Below are 22,493 nucleotides of genomic sequence, written 5' to 3'. Positions count from 1 at the left end.
GGTGACACATTTCACCCCCTCCTTTGAAAACAATCTAGTCTGGTTTATTTCAAAATGCAAATGTCCTTTTACACCTTACATTCTAAACTTCCCCCATGTTTAAACCAAAGCCTTCAGACCAGCTGCCTTTAATCCAATTAAGTCTCACGCGCACACACACATATACCACTATTTTACAATAAACTCCAATAACGTTATGAGAATTATTATATCTTCCTGACACCAATATAACTCAGCCTATCATAGGACAACCCTCTCTTCCCAGGAAACAATCTAGTGAACATTTACTGTACTGTCTCCTATCAAATATATCCTTCCTTAAATATGGAGACCAAAACTGCACACAGTATTCCAGGTGTGGTCATAGGAAAGAATTGGAACATAGGGCTTAGGAGCAGAAGTAGGCCATTCAGCCCTTTGAGCCTGCTCTGCCATTCAATCAGATCATGGCTGATCTGGCTGTGGTCTCAACTCCACTTTGCCATCTGCCCCCCAATTTGGTATACAAGTAAAATACAAATATGTAATTCCCTCAAGTGCTGTACTGTAGTAGATTAGATTATGTGCTCAAGTCTCTGGAGTGGGACATGAACCCACAACTTTCTAACTCAGAGGTGCTACCAGCTAAGCCACAGCTGTAATGTTCATATCACCATATCTCACAATATGTTGAGGAAATAGGGAGCTCATTCAGTCAGTGCGTAAACCTTGCCTACCAGCTGCAGGTTACTTCCGTGACATTTCTTTACACTTACACCTGTTAATCACATTTTAAAGATAAGAAGTTTGCTCACTCCACCAAACTCACCATATCAAGCAAGTGCATGTCACTATTCCGCACGTTTCTCCCTGGACTCAGGAGCATGCCAAAACACCTGAAAAAGGAAAAATACTGCAAATGTCACACACTGCAAACACAGAAGGAAACTCAAGGTTTAAATGTTCTGCACTATCAAATTAGACCAAAAAAAATCTGCATTTATGTCAAAATAGTTAGTACTCAGGAGGCAGGGAGGCTGCAGAAGGATATGAACAGGTTAGGAGAATGGGCAAAGAAGTGGCAAATGGAATACAACGTGAGGAAATGTGAGGTCATGCACTTTGGTAGGAAGAATAGAGGCATAGACTATTTTCTAAATGGGGAGAGAATTCAGAAATCTGGAGTGCAAAGGGACTTGGGAGTCCTAGTCCAGGATTCTCTTAAGGTTAACTTGCAGGTTGAATCGGTAGTTAGGCAGGCAAATGCAATGTTGGCATTTATTTCGAGAGGACTAGAATATAAAAGCAGGGATGTGCTGCTGAGGCTTTATAAGGCTCTGGTCAGACCACATTTAGAATATTGTGAGCAATTTTGGGCCCCGTATCTCAGGAAGGATGTGCTGGCCCTGGAGGGGGTCCAGAGGAGGTTCACGAGAATGATCCCAGGAACGAAAGGCTTAACATATGAGGAACGTTTGAGGACTCTGGGTCTATACTCGATGGAGTTTAGAAGGATATGGGGGGATCTGACTGAAACTTACAGAATACTGAAAGGCCTGGATAGAGTGGACATGGGGAAGATGTTTCCATTAGTAGGAGAGACTAGGACCCGAGGGCACAGCCTCAGAGTAAAGGGAAGACCTTAGATGACAGAGATGAGGAGAAACTTCTTTAGCCAGAGAGTGGTGAATCTATGGAATTCATTGCCACAGAAGGCTGTGGAGGCCAGGTCATTGAGTGTATTTAAGACCGAGATGGATAGGTTCTTGATTGGAAAGGGGATCAAAGGTTACGGGGAGAAGGCGGGAGAATGGGGTTGAGAAACTTATCAGCCATGATTGAATGGCGGAGCAGACTCGATGGGCCGAATGGCGTAATTTCTGCTCCTATGTCTTATGGTCTTATAGTGAAGAATATCCCTTACCTATGGATCATAAAATGCGACTTCGCCTATCACTCCAACAATTAAATCGCAACCACATCCTACTTTAATATCAGCTAATACTTTCATCCACAAGTTCAAACTGTGGCTTACATTATCAGCAAAATATTGTGAAGCTGACAGATCAGAAACAGCTTTACAATAAAAGCAAAAAACTGCGGATGCTGGAATCCAAAACAAAAATAAAATACCTGGAAAAACTCAGCAGGTCTGGCAGCATCTGCGGAGAGGAACACAGTTAACATTTCGAGTCCGTATGACTCTTCAATAGAACTAAGGAAAAATAGAAAAGAGGTGAAATATAAGCTGGTTTAAGGGGGAGGGCAGCTTATATTTCACCTCTTTTCTATTTTTACTTAGTTATGTTGAAGAGTCATAAGGACTCGAAATGTTAACAGTGTTCCTCTCCGTAGATGCTGCCAGACCTGCTGAGTTTTTCCAGGAATTTTATTTTTGCTTTATAATAAAGCTTGCTACATTTATTTGCTGCAACCACCTCTGACCAGGATGTCATCTAGTGGTAGAAATTAAGTAATACAGTGAGTCCAGACAGAGCCATCTTCTACTGAATGCACATCGTCCCATCATTAACATTAAATAGTCCAATTTTCTGTTCATGGGACGTGGGGGAACAATTTCTGTCCGTAGAATTCAAAGCTTACTTACAGGCAATGGATTATTCTCCTCTGACAATTGAACCCAGAGACAATAACTAACAACTTAATTTTCTGTGACAGAGACAACTTGTATTTAAAGTACAAGGCATCCCACAGTGCTTTAGAGGAAACATGCACTGAGATCTTGTGATCCGGGTCTGACCTTGTGTTTCCCTTTTGGGAGCTTAAGTCGCTAATGAACAAATACTGCCAGTCAAGTATATTTTAAGAAAGGAGCTTAAGAGTCTGATGACAGGAAGTTCCTTGAGTTCAGATGAATGAAGTCATGTTATTGACAGTTCAAGGAATAAAGGCAATTCCCTTACTAAGTCCTGAGAGGAGCAGTTGAGAGGTTGAACTATTTACTCCTATAATTAGGAATTCTGCATTACCCAATATCACAAATGCAGGTGCAATTATACTTCAGATGGTCAGACAACATCTGGAGTACTGCATTCAGTTTTGAGCACTGCCCCTCAGGAATGATATACTGGCCTTGCAGGTTTGCTATGAAGATTCTTCAAAATGATACCCACGATTTGAGGGCTAAATTCTGAAGGGATGTCTAAAGTAGGCAGGTTTTTCCTCAGGTATTTTGATTGAGGTGTTTAAAATGATAAGCAGATTTCATCGAGTTGAAAGAAAGAACCAATTTCCTCTCGAGGGGGAGTCCAGGACAAGGGGGTCCCAATCTAACAATTAGAGCTAGACCATTTAGGAGGGAAATATCTACTTATTTCAAATACTGACAGTTAATAGTCGTTGAGGTGATAAATCAGAGGTTGATCTTTCTTTTCACTGCCTAGGCAATAATCAACCTTCCTGATTTACATTACACTCAATGCACTGAAAATCACATAGGTTGAAGTGACAGGGGGGTGCAATCTGATCTGCCAAATTACTGGATTGGTATTTGAACACACCACGGAACTAGCACGGTCATGTCTGAAAGAACTGCAGGTATCTAATGATAGGCAGCCAAGTACAGAGTCAGCTGAAAATACAGGGTAGAAATTCTCCATCTTTAGTCCATATTCAGACAACTACAGTGGGTTCCCTGGGTCTCAAATCCTTCCCACACAGTTCAAATCAAATAACATACGGTGACATAGTGGTAATGTCACTGAATTAGTAATCCAGAAACACAGGCTAATGCTCCTGGGTCATGGGTTCAAATCCCACCACAGGGTCAGCCATGGCTATATTGAATGGTGGAGCAGACTCGAAGGGCTGAATGGCCTACTCTATTTTTCTATATTTTTATGTATCCTCTGAGCAGAGGTAACAATGACCAAAATAATCCCACCTTACTAAAATGTTCCTTCACACAGGTTACACGTAAAGCCATGGCACTCATTTGAAGCTGTTTTGCCATTCAATGAGATCATTGCTGATCTATATCCTAACTCCATCCAACTCCCTTGACTCCATATCTTTTAATACCGTTGGCTAGCATGTGTTTCCAATAGATCGAATGTGTGGGTGGGTGAAGAGAGTTAGCATGCTTTCTGATTTTTTGTGTGCTAATTTGCTTCTCATTTTCAGCCTACACCGCTGGCTAGCAGTAATGCAAAGAGAGCGAAATGTGTAAATCTCTCCCTGTCAGTACACGGTCTCTCCATCGGCAAGTGCTCAGCTGTACCTCTTCGTGGTGACAGACGGAAACCCCTCGCGGCCCCATCTGCAAGCTTCAGAGGCCCCAGACATGCAGTGTGCATGCCCTGGCATTCATAAACCTAACTCCCAGCTAAAGGGGGAATAGCTCCATTGCCTTGTGGGTAACTCTGGAGAGTTGAAGGCTAAGGTCTGACAAAAAATCTGGAGTAGAGCCCAAAGGCTGCCTGATGTCTAAACTTGTCATCTTTCCAGCTACCTCCTGCAACCAAGCGAGTACCAAACATAGTGTTTTGCATTCCTTTGGACTCAACTGGGAAGGTCGAGAGGGCAGCCCGGGTTCTCCATAAGTTTTGTCCAGCTTTGTGCCCTGCATTAACACAATACAGGAGACAGGCTTAACACAGAGCTGAGGAAAGAGTGGAGCATCAATGCCAGCATGGATTGGTTGGGCTGAATAGCTTGTTCCAGTACTGTATATCCTACGTAATCTTACTGGCATTTGAAAAGCAGCATGGCAAACATTCCTTTCTTGTATACCACTACCAAAACAGATCAACTTTTATCTCATTTTTAAGGCCTTACTCTGTACAATTGTCTGGCATATTTGCATAAAAGACGTAATTACACTTAACAAAAGTGTTCCATTGGATACGTAGCACTTTCAGTCATCCTGAGAATATGGTGTGGCGCTATAAATAATTCAAAGTACTTTATCTCTCTCTCCTCCAGTACACAACATTTGGTACAATCTTTGCCTACTGGTCTCTGAGCCCCAATAACTGCTGCCTTAACTATGTTCAGTGCAATGAAAGCTATCTCAAGAGAGTAAACACTCACAAAAGCTAATGGTTGCAATTGGATTTAAAATTATTTGAACTATGAAGCTAGTCAAAAAGTGTTAACTGGGAATATCTCAGTGTGTTTCACTGTTGAGGTGCTTCAGTGTTTTCAAGACATATTTTGGCCCAATATTTTTCTATGGAGCTTTTACATAAACCTCTGAAAACAAAATGTAAAATAAGTTATAAATGCCACTTCTGTATCACATTTGTTCACTGCATTGTGACAATAAGTGGTCATTCTGCACATTCTGCATCATCTAGAACCCAAATATATTTTTAACATTTCCTAAGCTCCATTTGGGAGGCAGCATTTAATTAGGTTAGTGAATAATGAAATTCTGAATAAATTTAATTTCCAACCCAGAGGGGAGGAAAAATCAGCTTCAAAGGGTTTTCTAGTCTGCATCTCATTTTGCCAGAATGTTTTTAAATATTTTGAGATTATAGTTGCACTAATTCAGAAAGTAAATCAAATTGATTATAGAAAACTTTTTATCTGGGCTCCACATTATTGGAACAATGCTGATGTGTGCAGCATAAATAGGACAGTCCCACTAATTGTTAAGATGGCATCTGGAGAATTACAAATCTGTGCAACACCAGCCATGAAAGTCATCTATCACCACAGAGAACTTAACAAGTAACAGCTGACATGGAGAGACACACACACACACCAGGCAACTTCAGTAGACACTGTTAGATAGCAATCAAGAGCAAGTACACTAGTTGAAGTTTCCCTCCCTACCACAGGGATACAGAGGGCAGCTGCGATATCCTGATCGAGATCCATTCAATAAGCACAAACTGAATCCAAGACCCATCCTGGTGTGCAAGTCTCAGCTACAATGTCTTAGCAAGCTAAGCCATTGGGAAAATACACCTGGAAAATTTTGAACACAGTATACTTATGGCTCTCCTGGTTAGAGCCAGTAGTCACGCCACACAGACAACGCATATCTCAAGTTCAATCCCAGAAGCTGCTGAATTGTCTGATCACAGCCAGGCCACCGGTGGAGGTGCCACCCGTTGAGAACCAAAGAGTTGAGAAGGGGTTGTTGGGGTGGGAGAGAGAAACAAAAATCACAGTTCTCACCCATTAGCTAACCAGCAACCTATACTATAGATGCATGTATGTGGGTATCAGGAAGGACAGATCAGTCAAGTAGCCTACTGACTTTGACTGTGTGGGCACACCCATGAAGCATGAAAACCTGTCAAGCATCACAGAGTTAACTCCCAACTTGAGTCAGAAAGTGGGGTGCGAGATGAGATTTTATACAAAGACATCATGTAGAAGACTGCTCGAAATTGTGATACCGACAAAAGGCTAAACTCTGTCAATTGCTCCGAAATTGCAGCTGTTAATCCACTACAGTCCTTATTTGAAACCATTTCGCAGTTTATTTTACAAGATGAAGATAATAAGCATACCGCTCAACCGCCAGTTCACAGTTTGATGTTTGCTGCACATTGATGATCAGTTTCTTCTCTATTCCCTGTCGCAACTTAAAATACAGTTTCTCTCTGTCCTTTGGCACAGCACTGTGAAGACAATAGAAGTTATTGCAATTTCCAGCATCGGCTGTCACAACACACGAGTAAAGGGAAATTTAATATAAAGCAAGGAATATGAGGTGTGCACGTGCCATGAATGTTGGTTCGCGTGTGAACACTAAGAATATTGATAACAACCATCAGATATAGAATTGCCGCAGAGAGAAAACACTTTATAAAAGGTCAATAAATACTTTACAATGTAAAAATGCTGCTCAGTGCATTTCGAAGCAAAGAACTCAAAATATCCAAAGTTGCAAAGAATTATAGCAACATCAGGAAGTTAAAGTAATCTTTCCAAATCACTGGTTGGCCTCAGCTAGAGATACTGTGTCCAATTCCAGGCACCATAATTTAGAAACAATGTTAAGGTCTAGGAGAGGGTGCATAGCAGATTTACTGAATGATACCAGGAACAAGGGTATTTATTTATATGGAGAGAGTGGAGGAGCTGTGATTATTTTCTCCCTCGACTCGCCACTCTTGACACCTCCACTGTTGCAACTTATCAGGCCGCTTGTCCGCCATCTAGTACTGGATGGGGAAAAATTTCTTCCAATTTAATATTGGGAAGCCATTGGATTTGGTTCCTCGCTTGAAACCTCATTCATTCAGCATTGGCTCCATCCCTCTCCCTGGTAACTGTCTAAGGCTGAACCAGTTTCCAACATTGTTGTCATATTTCACCCCACGATGAGCTTCCAAACATATATCCTGCCATCACTCGGACCACCTATTTCCACCTCCGTTACATTGCCTGACTTCAACCCTACCATTTGCTGCTGAAACCTTTACACATGCCTTTGTTACCTCCAGGCCTGACGTTTCTAAAGCAATCCTGCCTAGCCTCCCATATTCTACACTTCATAAACTTGAGGTCTGTCAAAACTCTGCTACCCCTGTCCTTACTCGCACCAAGTCCCATTCACCTATAAACCCATGCCAGCTAGCCTACATTGGCTCCTGGTCAGGCAACATCTTGATTTTAAAATTCCAATCCTTGTTTTCAAATTCCTCCATAGCCTCACCCCTCCTTTTCTCTATAATATCCTCCAGCACTGCAACCCTCTGAGATATCTGCATCCATCTACTTCTGACCTCTTGTGCATCCTCAATTTTAATTGTTCCATCATTGGTGGCCGTACCTTCAGCTGCCTTAGCCTAAGCTCTGGAATTCCATCCCTAAACTTCTCTGCCTCTCAATCTTCCTTTTAAACCTTCCTTAAAACCTATCTCTTTGAGCAAGCGCTATGCCATCTGCCCTAATATAGCCTTGTGTGGCTCAGTGTCTAATTTAATGCCTTTGGACTTTGTTTTTTTTTTACATTAAAAGCACTATATAAATGTAAGTTGTTCTTAGAGCAGGGATGGCTATGAGAAAATTTAATGAAGCCGTTCAAAATTATGAGGGTTTTGATAGAATAAATAGGGAATAACTGTTGTTGCTGGGAGGAAAAACCAGAAAAAGCAGGGTTTTAAATCCAAGTACACCACATCTATAGGCTCTCCTTTATTCATGTTGCTTGTTACTTCCTCAATGAACTCTAACAAATTAGTCAAACACGATTTCCCTTTCACAAAACCATGTTGACTCTGCCTGATTGCACTGAGATTTTCTAAGTGCCCTGCAACAATTTCCTTAATAATACATTCCAACATTGTCCCCATGACAGATGTTCAGCTAACTGGCCTACAGTTTCCTGCATCCCATCTCCCTCCTTTCTTGAATAGAGGAGTTACATTCACTATTTTTCAACTTGATGGGACCTTTCCAGAATCTAGGGAATTTAGGAAAATCAAATCCAATGCATCTAACGTCTCAATGGCCACTTCTTTTAAGACCCTAGGATGAAGTCCATCAGGACCTGGGCAGTTAATGCCCATTTGCCTTTAGTTCCAGTAATATTCTCAGTACTCTTTCCTTGGTAATTGTAATTGTTTTAAGTTGCTCCCTCTCTTTCACCTCTTGATTTACAATCATTTTAGGGATATTAGCTGTGTCCTCTACAGTGAAGACAGACACAAAATATCTGTTCAATGCATCTGCCATTTCCTTAATTCCCTAGGTGCACACTCTGGAGGGCCAATGCTCCCTTTAGTCAATCTTTTCCTTTTTAGATGCCTATAGAAACTCTTACTATCTGTTTTTATATTTCTAGCTAGCTTTCGCTCATTCTCTAATTTCTCATTCTTTGCTGGTTTTTAATATTCTGCCCAATCTTCTGATCTGCCAGTAATCTTTGCTGACTGTACTGTAACAAATCATTTTGAGAGGCGGTGAAATGTGCTGAATAAAGGTGATGAGAAATGCTAATTTCAAGTCTTTTTCTTACTTTAAGACTTACTAATGACAGAGGGGCTGTGTAGCGTTACCATTAACCTGCAGTGTGCCACACTTTTAAGGGCAGAGGCAGAGGCTCGGCACAAATCCCCAAAATACCAACATTCCGGTGCCCACTTTGAAATCACATACACTTCATCATGTCACCTGAAATTGCCTTTTCCATCATCCTCCTTCACTTCAAGAGAGACAGTGAAATTGTAGCTGTCACTCTCAGGACTTGCATCGCCCATGTCTTTTATTTCTGTTGATTGTTTGGAAGATCGGCGAAAGGCAGTGGAAAAACTGTACAGGATTCGACTAACCTGGAGAGAATCAGAAACAATGCAGGTTCAGACCCTCGGCTTAGATTGCAATGCTGTCTCCTACATGACTTCTTATAAACAAAAATACAAATAAAAATACCTGGAAAAACTCAGCAGGTCTGACAGCATCTGCGGAGAGGAATACAATTAACGTTTCGAGTCCGTATGACTCTTCAACAGAACTTAAGAAAAATAGAAGAGAGGTGAAATATAAGCTGGTTTAAGGAGGGGTGGGACAGGTAGAGCTGGATAGAGGGCCAGTGATAGGTGGAGATTGCCAAAAGATGTCATAGACAAAAGGACAAAGAGGTGTTGACGGTGGTGATATTAGCTAAGAAATGTGCTAATAGGTGACATTAAGGGTAGAAAGCAGGATGAGCAAGGTACAGATAGCCCTAGTGGGGGTGGGGTGGGGTGGGGGGAAGGGATCGAAATAGGCTAAAAGGTAGAGGTAAAACAATGCATGGAAATACATTTTAAAATAATGGAAATAGGTGGGAAAAGAAACCCCCCCCACCTCGGGCAGCATTCCGCAGGGATTGTTCCCTCCGGGACACCCTGGTCCACTCCTCCATCACCCCTACACCTCAACCCCCTCCCACGGCACCTTCCCATGCAACTGCATAAGGTGCAACACCTGCCCCTTTACTTCCCCCCTCCTCACCATCCAAGGGCCCAAACACTCCTTTCAAGTGAAGCAGCATTTCACTTGCATTTCCCGTAACTTAGTCTACTGCATTCGTTGCTCCCAATGCGGTCTCCTCTACATTGGAGAGACCAAATGCAAACTGGGTGACCGCTTTGTGGAACACCCTCGGTCTGTCCGCAAGCATGACCCAGACCTCCCTGTCACTTGCCATTTCAACACTCCACCCTGCTCTCATGCCCACATGTCCATCCTTGGCCTGCTGCAATGTTCCAGTGAAGCTCAACACAAACTGGAGGAACAGCATCTCATCTTCCGACTAGGCACTTTACAGCCTTCCGGGCTGAATATTGAGTTCAATAACTTTAGATCATGAACTCTCTCCTGCATCCCCACCCCCTTTCTGATCCCCCTTTTTTCTAATCATTTATATAGATTTTTCTTTTCCCACCTATTTCCATTATTTTTAAATGTATTTCCATCCATTGTTTCACCTCTCCTTTTAGCCTATTTCGATCCCTTCCCCCCACCCCATCCCCACTAGGGCTATCTGCACCTTGCTCGTCCTGCTTTCTACCCTTAATGTCACCAATTAGCACATTCCTTAGCTAATATCACCACCGTCAACACCTCTTTGTCCTTTTGTCTATGACATCTTTTGGCAATCTCCACCTATCACTGGCCCTCTATCCAGCTCTACCTGTCCCACCCCTCCTTAAACCAGCTTATATTTCACCTCTCTTCTATTTTTCCTTAGTTCTGTTGAAGAATCATACGGACTCGAAACGTTAACTGTGCTCCTCTCCGCAGATGCTGTCAGACCTGCTGAGTTTTTCCAGGTATTTTTATTTTTGTTTTGGGTTTCCAGCATCCACAGTTTTTTGCTTTTATTTTGACTTTTTATAAAGTTCTGGTTAGACCCCACCTGGAATTCAGTGTTTAGAACTGGGCGCCGCACCTCAGGAATTGGTCTTTGAGGAAGCACAGCACAGATTCACCAGAATGATTACATGGCCAAAAGGGTAATATTATGAGGTCAGGCTGCAAACCTAGGCTTATATTCTGTTGAGTATAGAAGATTAAGGGGTGATCTGATCGAGGTATTTGGTGTTGCTGTGATGGATCGAGAGCAACTATTTTCTCTGGTGGGGCAGTCTGGAACAAGGGGGCGTAACCTTAAAATGCAATGTCGGCAGTTCAAGGCTGATATCATGCACGCAGTATTGGAAATCGAGAAATCTCTCCCCCAAAAAAGCTACAGGTGCTGGGGGTCAATTGGAGCTTTGAACCCAGATCCATAGGTTTTCGTTGGGGAGGATATTAGGAGATATGGAGCCAAGCCAGCTATTTGGAGTTCAGATCAGCCATGATTTGATTGAATGGTTCAAAGACTAACGCCTGTTCCTAATGTTCCAATGAGAACAGCACAACCCTGATGACTGGGGACTTGTTCAATTTGGATTGTGCTTATCATTTGAACTACACTAACTTCCCCAGTCCGGAATGCTTGGGACCAAGTCATTCCTGGATTTCTGAATATTTTGGATAATAGAATGGCATTAGAATGTCTAACCCAGTGTTTTTCAAACAGCGTTCCCAGAACCCAAGAGTTACCTGAGCATCCCTAAAGGGTTCCACACATAATTTTCAGGTCTCTCTCTCTCTTGGTGTTTCTCTCGCTCACCAGCGCACGATTTAGCTTTCCACATTTTCTCCAATAAGATAAGAATTACCAGTGAATGGGACAGTCTGAACACATTCGTCCTTCACCATTGCACCAACTTTCAAACTTCCCAAACTCTACACCAACTTTCAAACTTCCTAAGCTCTGCAGCAACTGTCATGAAATCCATTGATCATTGTGTCCCTGAGTGCAAAATTAGAAGTCTGTGGAGATTGTAACTTTTAAGGTACAAGATGTTCCAATGCTTGCTACATTAGTTCCTGCCTAGTAACAAGGCTGCCATCGTTTGGGAGTGTTTTGAAAGGTCATCAGATCAGTCCAAAAGCTAGTTTCAGGAGACTCAGGAGCAGGGGGAAGAAAATCCATGCAGCCAAAGTGCTGCTGTTAGCTCTGAGGAGCTGAGAAGAGGGCTCCGGGGCAGCCCCGGCAATCGAAGAGAGCTCCGGGGAAGCCCAGAGCGAGCAGACCTCATTTGAAAAAAAAGAGGTGGCGAGCAGGGAGACTTCAATTTAAAAAGAGCGCGGCAAGCGGGGAGAGATCAGTTAAAAAAAAGCAGAGCGAGCAGAGCGAGTTCATTTAAAAAAGAGCAGGGAGAGCGGGGCGAGTTCATTTAAAAAAGAGCAGGAAGAGCGGGGCGAGTTCATTTAAAAAAGAGCAGGGAGAGCGGAGCAAGTACATTTAAAAAAGAGCAGGAAGAGCGGGGCGAGTTCATTTAAAAAAGAGCAGGGAGAGCGGGGCGAGTACATTTAAAAAAGAGCAGGGAGAGCGGGGCAAGTACATTTAAAAAAGAGCAGGGAGAGCGGGGCGAGTTCATTTAAAAAAGAGCAGGGAGAGCGGGGCGAGTACATTTAAAAAAGAGCAGGGAGAGCGGGCGAGTACATTTAAAAAAGAGCAGGGAGAGCGGGGCGAGTTCATTTAAAAAAGAGCAGGGAGAGCGGAGCGAGTACATTTAAAAAAGAGCAGGGAGAGCGGGGCGAGTTCATTTAAAAAAGAGCAGGGAGAGCGGGCGAGTTCATTTAAAAAAGAGCAGGGAGAGCGGGGCAAGTACATTTAAAAAAGAGCAGGGAGAGCGGGGCGAGTACATTTAAAAAAGAGCAGGGAGAGCGGGCGAGTACATTTAAAAAAGAGCAGGGAGAGCGGGCGAGTTCATTTAAAAAAGAGCAGGGAGAGCGGGCGAGTTCATTTAAAAAAGAGCAGGGAGAGCGGGGCGAGTTCATTTAAAAAAGAGCAGGGAGAGCGGGGCAAGTACATTTAAAAAAGAGCAGGGAGAGCGGGGCGAGTTCATTTAAAAAAGAGCAGGGAGAGCGGGGCGAGTACATTTAAAAAAGAGCAGGGAGAGCGGGGCAAGTACATTTAAAAAAGAGCAGGGAGAGCGGGGTGAGTTCATTTAAAAAAGAGCAGGGAGAGCGGGGCAAGTACATTTAAAAAAGAGCAGGGAGAGCGGGGCGAGTTCATTTAAAAAAGAGCAGGGAGAGCGGGGCGAGTACATTTAAAAAAGAGCAGGGAGAGCGGGCGAGTACATTTAAAAAAGAGCAGGGAGAGCGGGCGAGTTCATTTAAAAAAGAGCAGGGAGAGCGGGGCGAGTTCATTTAAAAAAAAGAGTGGGGAGGCTTCAGTGAGACGAGCAGCAGAGTGACGTCACGAACCACAACGTGACACAAGTGCAGGGAAAGCAGCTGATTGGTGAGTAGGATTGATGAGTATTTCTATTCTTTAAAGTAAAGGTAAGGTTTTTAGTTCGTGCTTAGGTTTCTGGTCTTTTTTTTCTCTCTTTTCCTTAAAAATAGCTTGTTAAGTATAAGATCGATACTGGTGTAAATTAAATTAATTAAAATAAAGTGCAACAGCAGGGATGCTAGAGCAATTAATTAATAAATTAAATAAAATAAGATAGTGATGGCAGGACGGGAGAAGTATTGCTGCTGCAGCATGTGGGATATGCTGGACACCAAGGTGATCCAGAGCAAACACATATGTTGCAGCTCGAGGAACTTTGGATCCAAGTTAAGGAGCTGGAGTTTGAGCTGCAGACATTGCGTCACATCAGGGAGGGGGAAAGTTACCTGGACACTGTGCTCCAGGAAGCAGTCACACCCCTCAGGTTAGGTAATTCCAATTTGGTCTCTGATCAGGAACAGGCAGGTGTGACTGCAGGTGAGGCAGGTATGGGGACCCAGGGGGTAGAGTTCGAGGATCCTCAGCCCCTGCAATTGTCCAACAGCTACAAGGTTCTTGCAAGCTGTGTGGATGAGAGCAGGTCTGCAAGGAGGATGAGCCAACTGACCACGGCACCGTGGTACAGAGAGATGTTCAAGTGGGGGGAGGAAATGGGAATGTAGTAGTGGTAGGAGAAAGTATAATTAGAGGGGTAGATACTGTTCTCTGCAGCCATGAGCGTGAGTCCTTAAGGCTGTGTTGCCTGCCCGGTGCTAGGGTTAAGGGCATCTCCTCAGAGCTGGAGAAAAACTTGGAGCGGGAGGGGAGGATCCAGTAGTCGTCATCCACGTTGGTAACAATGACATTGATAGGACTAGAAAGGAGGTTCTGCTGAAAGAATTTGAACAGTTAGGAGCTAAATTAAAAAGCAGAACCTCGAAGGTAATAATCTCGGGATTACTATCTGAGCCACAGGCAAACTGGCATAGGATAAATAAAGTCAAGGAGCTAAACGTGTGGCTCAAAGATTGGTGTGGGAGGAATGGGTTTCAGTTCATGGGGCACTGGCACTAGTACTGGGTTGGAAGGGAACTGTTCCTGTGAGACGGGCCTCACTTGAATCATGCAGGGACCAGTGTCCTGGCGAATTGAATAACTAGGGCTGTAGAGAGGGCTTTAAACTAAATAGAGCGGGGGGAGGGTTCGGGAGAGAGGATACGTGAGCTAACAAAGCAAAAGGATTTGGCAGCATTGCAGGGCAGCCAATTAGGTAATGATACCCAGAGTGTGACAGGAAGGGACAAACATGAAAAAACAGCAGCAAATAGAGTCAAAGAGGGAAAAAAATGGTAAAAAGGCAAAATTAATGGCTCTTTACTTAAATGCACGTAGTATTCAGAACAAAATAAATGAATTAACGGCACAAATAGAGGTTAATGGGTTTGATCTTATAGCCATTACAGCGACGTGGTTACAAGGAGATCAAAGTTTGGAACTAAATATTCAGGGGTTTCAAAAGGACGGGGGAGAAGGAAAGGGTGACGGAGTAGCTTTGTTAGTAAGAGATGGAATTAGCATGATAGCAAGAAATGATCTTGGATCGGAAGATGTGAAATCCATATGGGTGAAGGTAAGAAATAAGGGGAAGAGACACTGGTGGGAGTAGTCTATAGACCCCCGAACTGTAACTCTGCTGTAGGATAGAGAATAAATCAGGAGATAACGAGGGCATGTAAAAAAGGCAGTACCATTAATCATGGGAGACTTTAGTCTTCATGGAGATTGGGAAAATCAAATTGGTAGCCACGAGCAAGAATCCATAGAAAGTGTATTCGGAACAGTTTCCTAGAACAATATGTTGTGAATCCAACCAGGGGTTAGGCTATTTTGTATCTGGTAATGTGTAATGAGTCAGGTTTAATAAATGATCCCAGAGTAAAAGATCTCCTAGGAAACAGTGACCATAACCTGGTAGAATTTAGCATTCAGTTTGAGGGTGAGAAACTTGGGTCAGAAACAACTGTACTAAACTTAAATAAGGATAATTATGAAGGAATGAGGGCAGAATTGGCTGGAGTGGACTGGGAAAGGAGTTTAGCAGAAAGGACGGTTGATGAACAATGGCAGATGTTTAAGAAAATAGTTCATGACTCACAATAAAGATATATCCCAGTGAGGAAAGATTGTAGGAAGGGGATAAAATAACCATGGTTAAGCAAGGAAGTTAAGGATAGTATCAAATTGAAGGAAAAAACATACAATGTGGCAAAGATTAGTGGTAAGCCAGAGAATTAGGAAAATTTTAAAAACCAACAAAAGATGACCAAAAAATAAAGAGTAAGAAAATAAACTTTGAGGGTAAACTAGCAAGTAATATAAAAACAGGCAGTAAGAGTTTCTTTAAATATATAAAAAGGAAGTGAGAGGCCAAAGTGAACATTGTCTCCTTAGAGAATGACGCTGGGGAAATAATGGGAAGCCAGGAAATGGTAGAGGAGTTGAATAAATACTTTGCATCACGGTAGAAGACACTAATAGCATTCTAAAAATACGAAATAATCAAGGGGCAAAAGGGGTGGAGGAAATAAATACAATAACTATCACTAGAGAAAAGTACTAATGGGGCTAAAGGCCGATAAGTCCCCTGGACCTGATGGGTTGCATCCTAGGATATTAAAGGAAGTAGCTAGAGAGATAGTGGATGCACTGGTAGTAATCTCCCGAGAATTCTTAGATTCTGGAACAGTGCCAGAGGATTGGGAAACTGCCAATGTACACCCTTATTCAAAAAGAGGAGACGACAAAAAACAGGAAACTATAAGCCAGTTAGTTTAACATCCATCATTGGGAAAATGTTAGAGTCTGTTATAAAGGATGTAACAGCAGAGCACTTAGAAATGCATAATAAAATCAAGCAAAGTCAAAATGGCTTCATGAAGGGGAAATCATGCCTGAGGAGGAGGTAACAAGCATAACAGATAAAGGGGAACCAGTAGATGTAATATATTTGGATTTCCAAAAAGCATTCAATAAGGTACCGCACATAAGGCTACTTAATATGATAAGAGCCCATGGTGTTGGGGGTAGTATATTAGCATCAATAGATGATTAGCTAACTAATTAGAAGGCAGAGAGTTGGGATAAGGGGTGCATTTTCAGGATAGCAACCTGTAACTAGTGGAGTGCCACAGAGATCAGTGTTGGGGCCACAATTATTTACAATATATATTAATGACTTGGATGAGGGAAGTGAATGTGCTATTGCCAAGTTTGTGGATGACACAAAAATAGGTGGGCAGGTACGTGGTGAGGATGACACAACGAGTTTACAGAGGGATATAGGTTAAGTGAGTGGGTAAAAACGTGTCAGATGGAATATAATGTGGGAAAATGTGAGGTTATGCACTTTGGCAGGAAGAATTGAGGAGCTGAATATTATTTAAATGGAGAAACACTGCAGAAAGCTGCAGCACAGAGGGATTTGGGGGTCCTCGTGCATGGATTTAAAAAAGCTAGCATACAAGTTCATCAGGCAATAGGGAAGGCAATGGAATGTTGGCCTTTATTTCAAAGGGAATGGAGCATAAAAATAGGGAAGTCTTGCCAAGACAATACAAGGCACTAGTTAGACCACACCTGGAATACTGGAAACAGTTTTGGTCCCTTTATCTAAGGAATGATATCCTGACATTGAAGGCAGTCCAGAGAATGTTCACTAGGTTGATCCCAGGGATGGAGGGATTTTCTTATGAAGAGAGGTTGAGTAGGTTGGGCCTGTACACATTGGAGTTGAGAAGAACGAGAGACGACCTTATGGAAACATGTAAGGTTCCTAGGGGACTTGATAGGGTAGATGCTGAGAGGTTGTTTCCCCTTGTGGGAGAGTGTAGGACCAGAGGGCATAATCTCAGATTAAGGGGTCGCCCATTTAAAGCAGAGATGAGGATGAATTTCTTCTCTCAGAGGGTAGTGAATCTGTGGAATTCTTTACCGCAGAGGGCTGCAGGGGCTGGGTTGTTAAATATATTCAAGGCTAAGGTAGACAGATTTTTAATCAGTAAGGGAATCAAGGGTTATAGGGGAAAGGCTGGAAAGTGGATTTGAGGATTATCAGATCAGCCATGATTTCATTGAATGGCGGAGCAGACTCGATGCGTCAAATGGCCTAATTCTGCTCCTACGTCTTATGGTGTTATGATAATCAAAGGGGGTTCACGGGAAGCCCTGGTAATTGAAGAGGGCTAATTGGAAAGGGCTCACGGGAAGCCCTGGTAATCAAAGAGGTATTGGAGAAGCTCTGGTAATTGAAGAGAATTTAGGAGAAGCCTTGGGGGTCATATATAGCTGGATACAGCCAGGAGACAGGAGTTCAGAGGAACTTAGTTGTGGTGCCAGCTGTGCAGCTAGCTATCTAGCAAAGAGCTGAAATTATGCCAGTAAGTAGAGGCTGAAGCACAGACCCCAAGAGGAATCCAGGGAGAAGGAATCTCAGAACCTAAGATTGAAACCCTGTGCGGTGGGCCATTGTTAAAGCTAAGAAAGTGGGTGTGACGTTTGGAGAGAATTCCAAAGAGAGATCTTCAAAGGTGGAGATTGGAAAACCTCATGAGAAAGTTTCAGTGAGATTGGTTGACTCACAGTGGGAATAATGTCTGGGTGATTCGCTCAGAAATCCATGGAATCTGGTTTTGGTTGCATCCGTCATTTTCTCTGTAGTGTGGTATGCCCAACCAGCTTCTGTTAATTCACATATACCACATACTTACCTTGAATGTTAGATTATAAATTACATATCAGAAACTGCTTTACCTTTCTGAACTTCTATAGTAAAGTTTGTTTTTGTTTGTTCAAAGCCCATGGCTCTCGTGGCTTTATTCCAAAAGCAGGGGCCTTGAATCTCAACCTTTATCTACTATAAACAAAACATTGTTGGTCCCTAACCGTATCTCCCTTCATATCCTGGGGTCTGGCCAACAATTGTAATTCAACTTTCAAACTTCCCAAACACAGGACCAGCTTTTAAACTTCCCAAAATCACCGCACCAACTTTCCAGCTCCAGCTCAGCCAAGTCTCAGTGACGTATCTGCAACTTCCATCGAGTCCATTAAAGGGAGCTGCTGTCAGCTGACACAAGACCCCATTAAAGGCACTAGCGCAACAAACAAAACCCAAAACCCACCCCAACCCAACTAGGGCTATCTGTTCCTCGCTCGTCCTGCTTTCCACCCTTAATGTCCCCATTAGCACATTTCTTAGCTAATATCACCACCATCAACACCTCTTTGTCCTTTTGTCTATGACATCTTTTGGCAATCTCCACCTATCACTGACCCTCTATCCAGTTCTACCTGTCCCACCCCACCTTAAACCAGTTTATATTTCACCTCTTTTCTATTTTTCCTTAGTTCTGATGAAGAGTCATTCGGACTCGAAATGTTAACTATATTCCTCTCTGCAGATGCTGTCAGACCTGCTGAGTTTTTCCACGTAGTTTTGTTTTTGTTGAATATAGTTACAAGTCAGGATAGTGAGTGACTTGGATGGGAACTCACAGGTGATACTGTTCCCAATCGACTGCTGCCCTCGTCCTTCTAGATGTAGAGGTCGTGGGTTTGAAAGGTGGTGGCGAAGGAGCCTTGACAAGTCGCTTCAGTGCATTTTATAGATGGTATACACTTCTGCTACTGTGCAACCATGGTGGAAGAAGTGAATGTTTAAGGTATTGGATGGGGTGCCAATCAAGCAAACTGCTTTGTCCTAGTTCGAGTCAGGCTTCTTGAGCATCGATGGAACTGCACTCACCCAGGCAAGTGAAGACTATTCCATCACACTCCTGACTTGTGCCTTGTAGATGATGGACAGGCTTTGGAGAGTCAGGAGGTGATTTACTCGCTGCAGAATTCCCAGCCTCTGACCTGCTCTTGTAGCCACAGTATGGTCCAGTTCAGTTTCTGGTCAATGGCGATACTAATGCCATTGAACGTCAAGGAGAGATGGTTAAATTCCCTCTTGCTGGAGGTGGCCATTGCCTGGCACTTGTGTGGCAAGAGTGTTACTTGTTTAAGATCAATACAGTTATAATAATTTGTACACATTGTACAATACTTGGGCATTAAGGCGGTTAAAATGTTAAACCTACATGCTGGTAGGGGTACAAGTAGCTGGTATATCTGGAAAGGATTACACAATAAATGAAGTTTAAGAAACTCTGCTCTGCAACATAAACTGAGGAGCTGGAAGTCATAACAGTACCTCCACTGGCAGATGGGTGTGATTCTAACACAATATGTTTACATAGGTAATTTCCATTACTATAGATATAAGAATTTAAGGAAAACTTTTTGACAAGTTTTTTTTCAATTTGTTCATGGAATGAGAGTGTCGCTGATAAAGGCCAGCATTTGCTGCCCATCCTCAATTGCTCAAGAAGGTGATGGTGACAAAAACGTGAAAATAGTAAGCTTTTATAGGCAGCAAATGGATGCAGACATGTTTAATATATTTGTCACCAAGGACAGTGACTAGTGGGGAGGATCGTTTACCTGTCTATCACCTGAACAACTGTCAACTCCACACATTTTTCTCACTCAAATCAGATCATCTTCATCCAAACATGATGTTTGGCATAACAAAGCTTCAGGTGAAGATCAGGTAGAGAAAATGGCTGACTGCACTTAACTTTGCAACACCACCACTATTCCAGTCTGATTTTCTAGAAAGTGAAAGGGCTGCCTGGATTTACAGTGCCATTTTATGAAGTAGCTATTAGTTTGGCACACTGCTGATGAGCCCTCCCAATCTATCCCGCGAAGAAACTTTTATTAAAGGTAAGGGTAATATTCATAGTAAGCAGCCAGAATTTCAACACTCTTATTTTACAACACAGGAGTTGATTGATATTGTTCAACCTGGCCACTTCAGTGATTTCTGAACATGGACCATTAAACTCCTGACAGCCTGTTGAAGTGGGGTGGGGGGGGCGCCAGAAGCAAATCTTTACCCAGTTTTCAATTTATTCAGAGTGAAAAATTACAAGTGTATAGCTCCTAACTCTGATCCCACCCCAGTGTCAATATGTCTCTTTATATGTGCTTAAGTATTCATCCAATCAGTATTCTTTACCTTAACAAGGCTTAATTCTAATTTATACAATTAGCATTGAACAAATCTCTTTGCTCAGCCACAGATTCTAGTTTGTCACCATTTCGAAAATAATCATTTATCTTTATTGGATCCAAAGCGGATGACCACACACTTTCCCTACATTAATCATTTGGCACAACTCTCTTAATTTAACTGTGTCCGATTACAATTTCCTGTACCAAGCTGCACTACTTACTATGCCTCCCATCCCTAGCATCATCTACAATCTTTGAAAGACATTAATCAACATAATGAAAAGTTGAAGCCCGAGGTACCCCAAGGGGAACCACTTGTCTGATCTGAGTGTATCCCTACTGTCTCCTACCTTCTGACCAATTTCTAACCCATGTCACAAGTTTGCTTCAAATTCAGTGGACTTTCATTTTTGCTCATATTTTCTCACGAACCTTCTCAAATGCCTTTTCGAGGTCCAAACACACAACATCTATGGGCATTATAATATCTAACATTATAGCGACCTCCTCAAAAAATATTTCATCTAAGTTGGCCACAAATCCCTATCTCTGCATGAACAGCTCAAATTTTTCTAAAGAACTCAAATCACACTCTTTTTCCTGTCAAATTCTAATAATTTACCCACAACTAACAATTAGACTGACAGCTCTGTAGTTAGAGATTTCTCTTTCTCATCCTTCATATACATTGGGGAGACATTTGCAATATTCTGATCCAGTGGTTTAATTCCTGAAAGAAGAGAGTTTTGGTAGAATACAAACACACCAATAATTTTCTCAACTACTTTTCACACCCTGAGGAATAAACCCCCAGATCCTGGAGATTTGTCTATCTTCAGTCTCATTTGCTCAGTGGCATTTTTCATTTATATTAAATGCAATAAGTTCCACTCCTTGACTTATGTTTAGGTTCCCTTGTACTACTGATATTACGTTCTCTTCCTTCAATGTGAATCCCATTTAACATGTCTGTTATTTCCTTATAGTCGATTACAGCCTCTATCTTTAATGGGCCCACATTTCCCTTCGCTACTTGTTCTCTCATATTTATTTTAAAAACTAGCTGTTTGGAGGTACAGAATTTGTGTATTGCTGAAAAAAGAGACATGTCTAAGCTTTTTGTCTTGCACTCATCAGGACACCTCACAAGAATACCAATATAAGGGCAAAATATAAATTGTTGTTTTCTCCTTATATTGATATCCTTGTAAGGTGTCCTGATGAATGAGTGCAAGGCAAAAACCTTGGACATGTCTCTTTTTTCAGCAGTAAAACTATTATTGTTAGATATCGCTTGCAAGTTGTTTTTATATTCCTCTTTGCAGCTCCTAACACTATGTATTCTTTAGTTCTTTTTTAATATCTCTCTCTGTCTTCTGGTTTTCCACTAAAATAAAAGCAAAATTCTGCAAATGCTGGAATTGTGAAATAAAACACTAAGTGCTGGAAAAACTCAGCAGGTCTGGCAGCATCTTTGGAGAGAGAAAAACAGAGTTAACGTTTCGACTCAAATGACTCTTCCTCAGAACGCCGAAGAAATTCCAAAGAGTCATCTGGCTCGAAATGTCAGCTCTCTCCACGGATGCTGCCAGGCCTGCTGAGTTTTTCCAGCACTTTCCCTTTTTATTTCTGCTTTTCCAGTGTTCTTTGCATTTCTGTAGGCAAGAGCAAATGTTTAGCTTGCTGAACAAATCCCACTGGCCTTGAGTCCTTCTAAAAATGCATTTAAGATGTCAACTACACAAGCTCAATTCCGAACATTTTAAAATAAACCATCCTGTTCTCTCAAACATGGTCTTCCAGCATTTGAGAAGTATCCACTACACCTTTCTGAATGGACACACATCTTCATATTCCTCAAAATGTCAAATTTAAAGGCACAAAATAATCACAACTGTTGCTCAAAGCTGATAACAAAATCAACAGGTTTCAAGTTAACTAAAGATGAAGTTCACTGCTAAAACACTCATGTTCAAAAGGCTTACCATCAGACCAAAGTGAAGCTGATGTCAATAGAAAAACAGCAAATTCAAAATCACAAAACTTTTCAAAATAGCAAAGCTGAAGAGCAGCAGGGAAAAAAACAGAGAATATTTCCCTGTGGGAGACTGAAGGCAAGACATGGCCAGTATATATGAGCAAGGAACTGGAA

At 42.2% G+C, this 22,493-nt stretch overlaps 1 protein-coding gene across 3 annotated transcripts in view; it reads right to left on the bottom strand.

The window, feature by feature from the left end:
- Positions 1–22,493, bottom strand: part of LOC144672973 (rab GTPase-activating protein 1-like) — a 442,218-nt gene that overhangs the window by 356,137 nt on the left and 63,588 nt on the right. For all 3 annotated transcript variants that reach the window (XM_078534975.1, XM_078534977.1, XM_078534976.1), the window contains exons 6-8: positions 9,079–9,236; positions 6,468–6,578; positions 809–875 (exon numbers count right to left, since the gene is read on the bottom strand). In XM_078534975.1, coding sequence (XP_078391101.1) covers positions 809–875; positions 6,468–6,578; positions 9,079–9,236 — 336 coding nt within the window. The remainder of the gene's footprint in view (positions 1–808; positions 876–6,467; positions 6,579–9,078; positions 9,237–22,493) is intronic.

This window comes from Cetorhinus maximus, unplaced genomic scaffold, assembly GCF_964194155.1.
Source record: "Cetorhinus maximus unplaced genomic scaffold, sCetMax3.hap1.1 HAP1_SCAFFOLD_182, whole genome shotgun sequence".
NCBI classification, from domain to species: Eukaryota; Metazoa; Chordata; class Chondrichthyes; order Lamniformes; family Cetorhinidae; genus Cetorhinus; species Cetorhinus maximus.
Note: the sequence above shows the minus strand (reverse complement) of the source record. Positions and strands in the feature narration are given on the sequence as shown.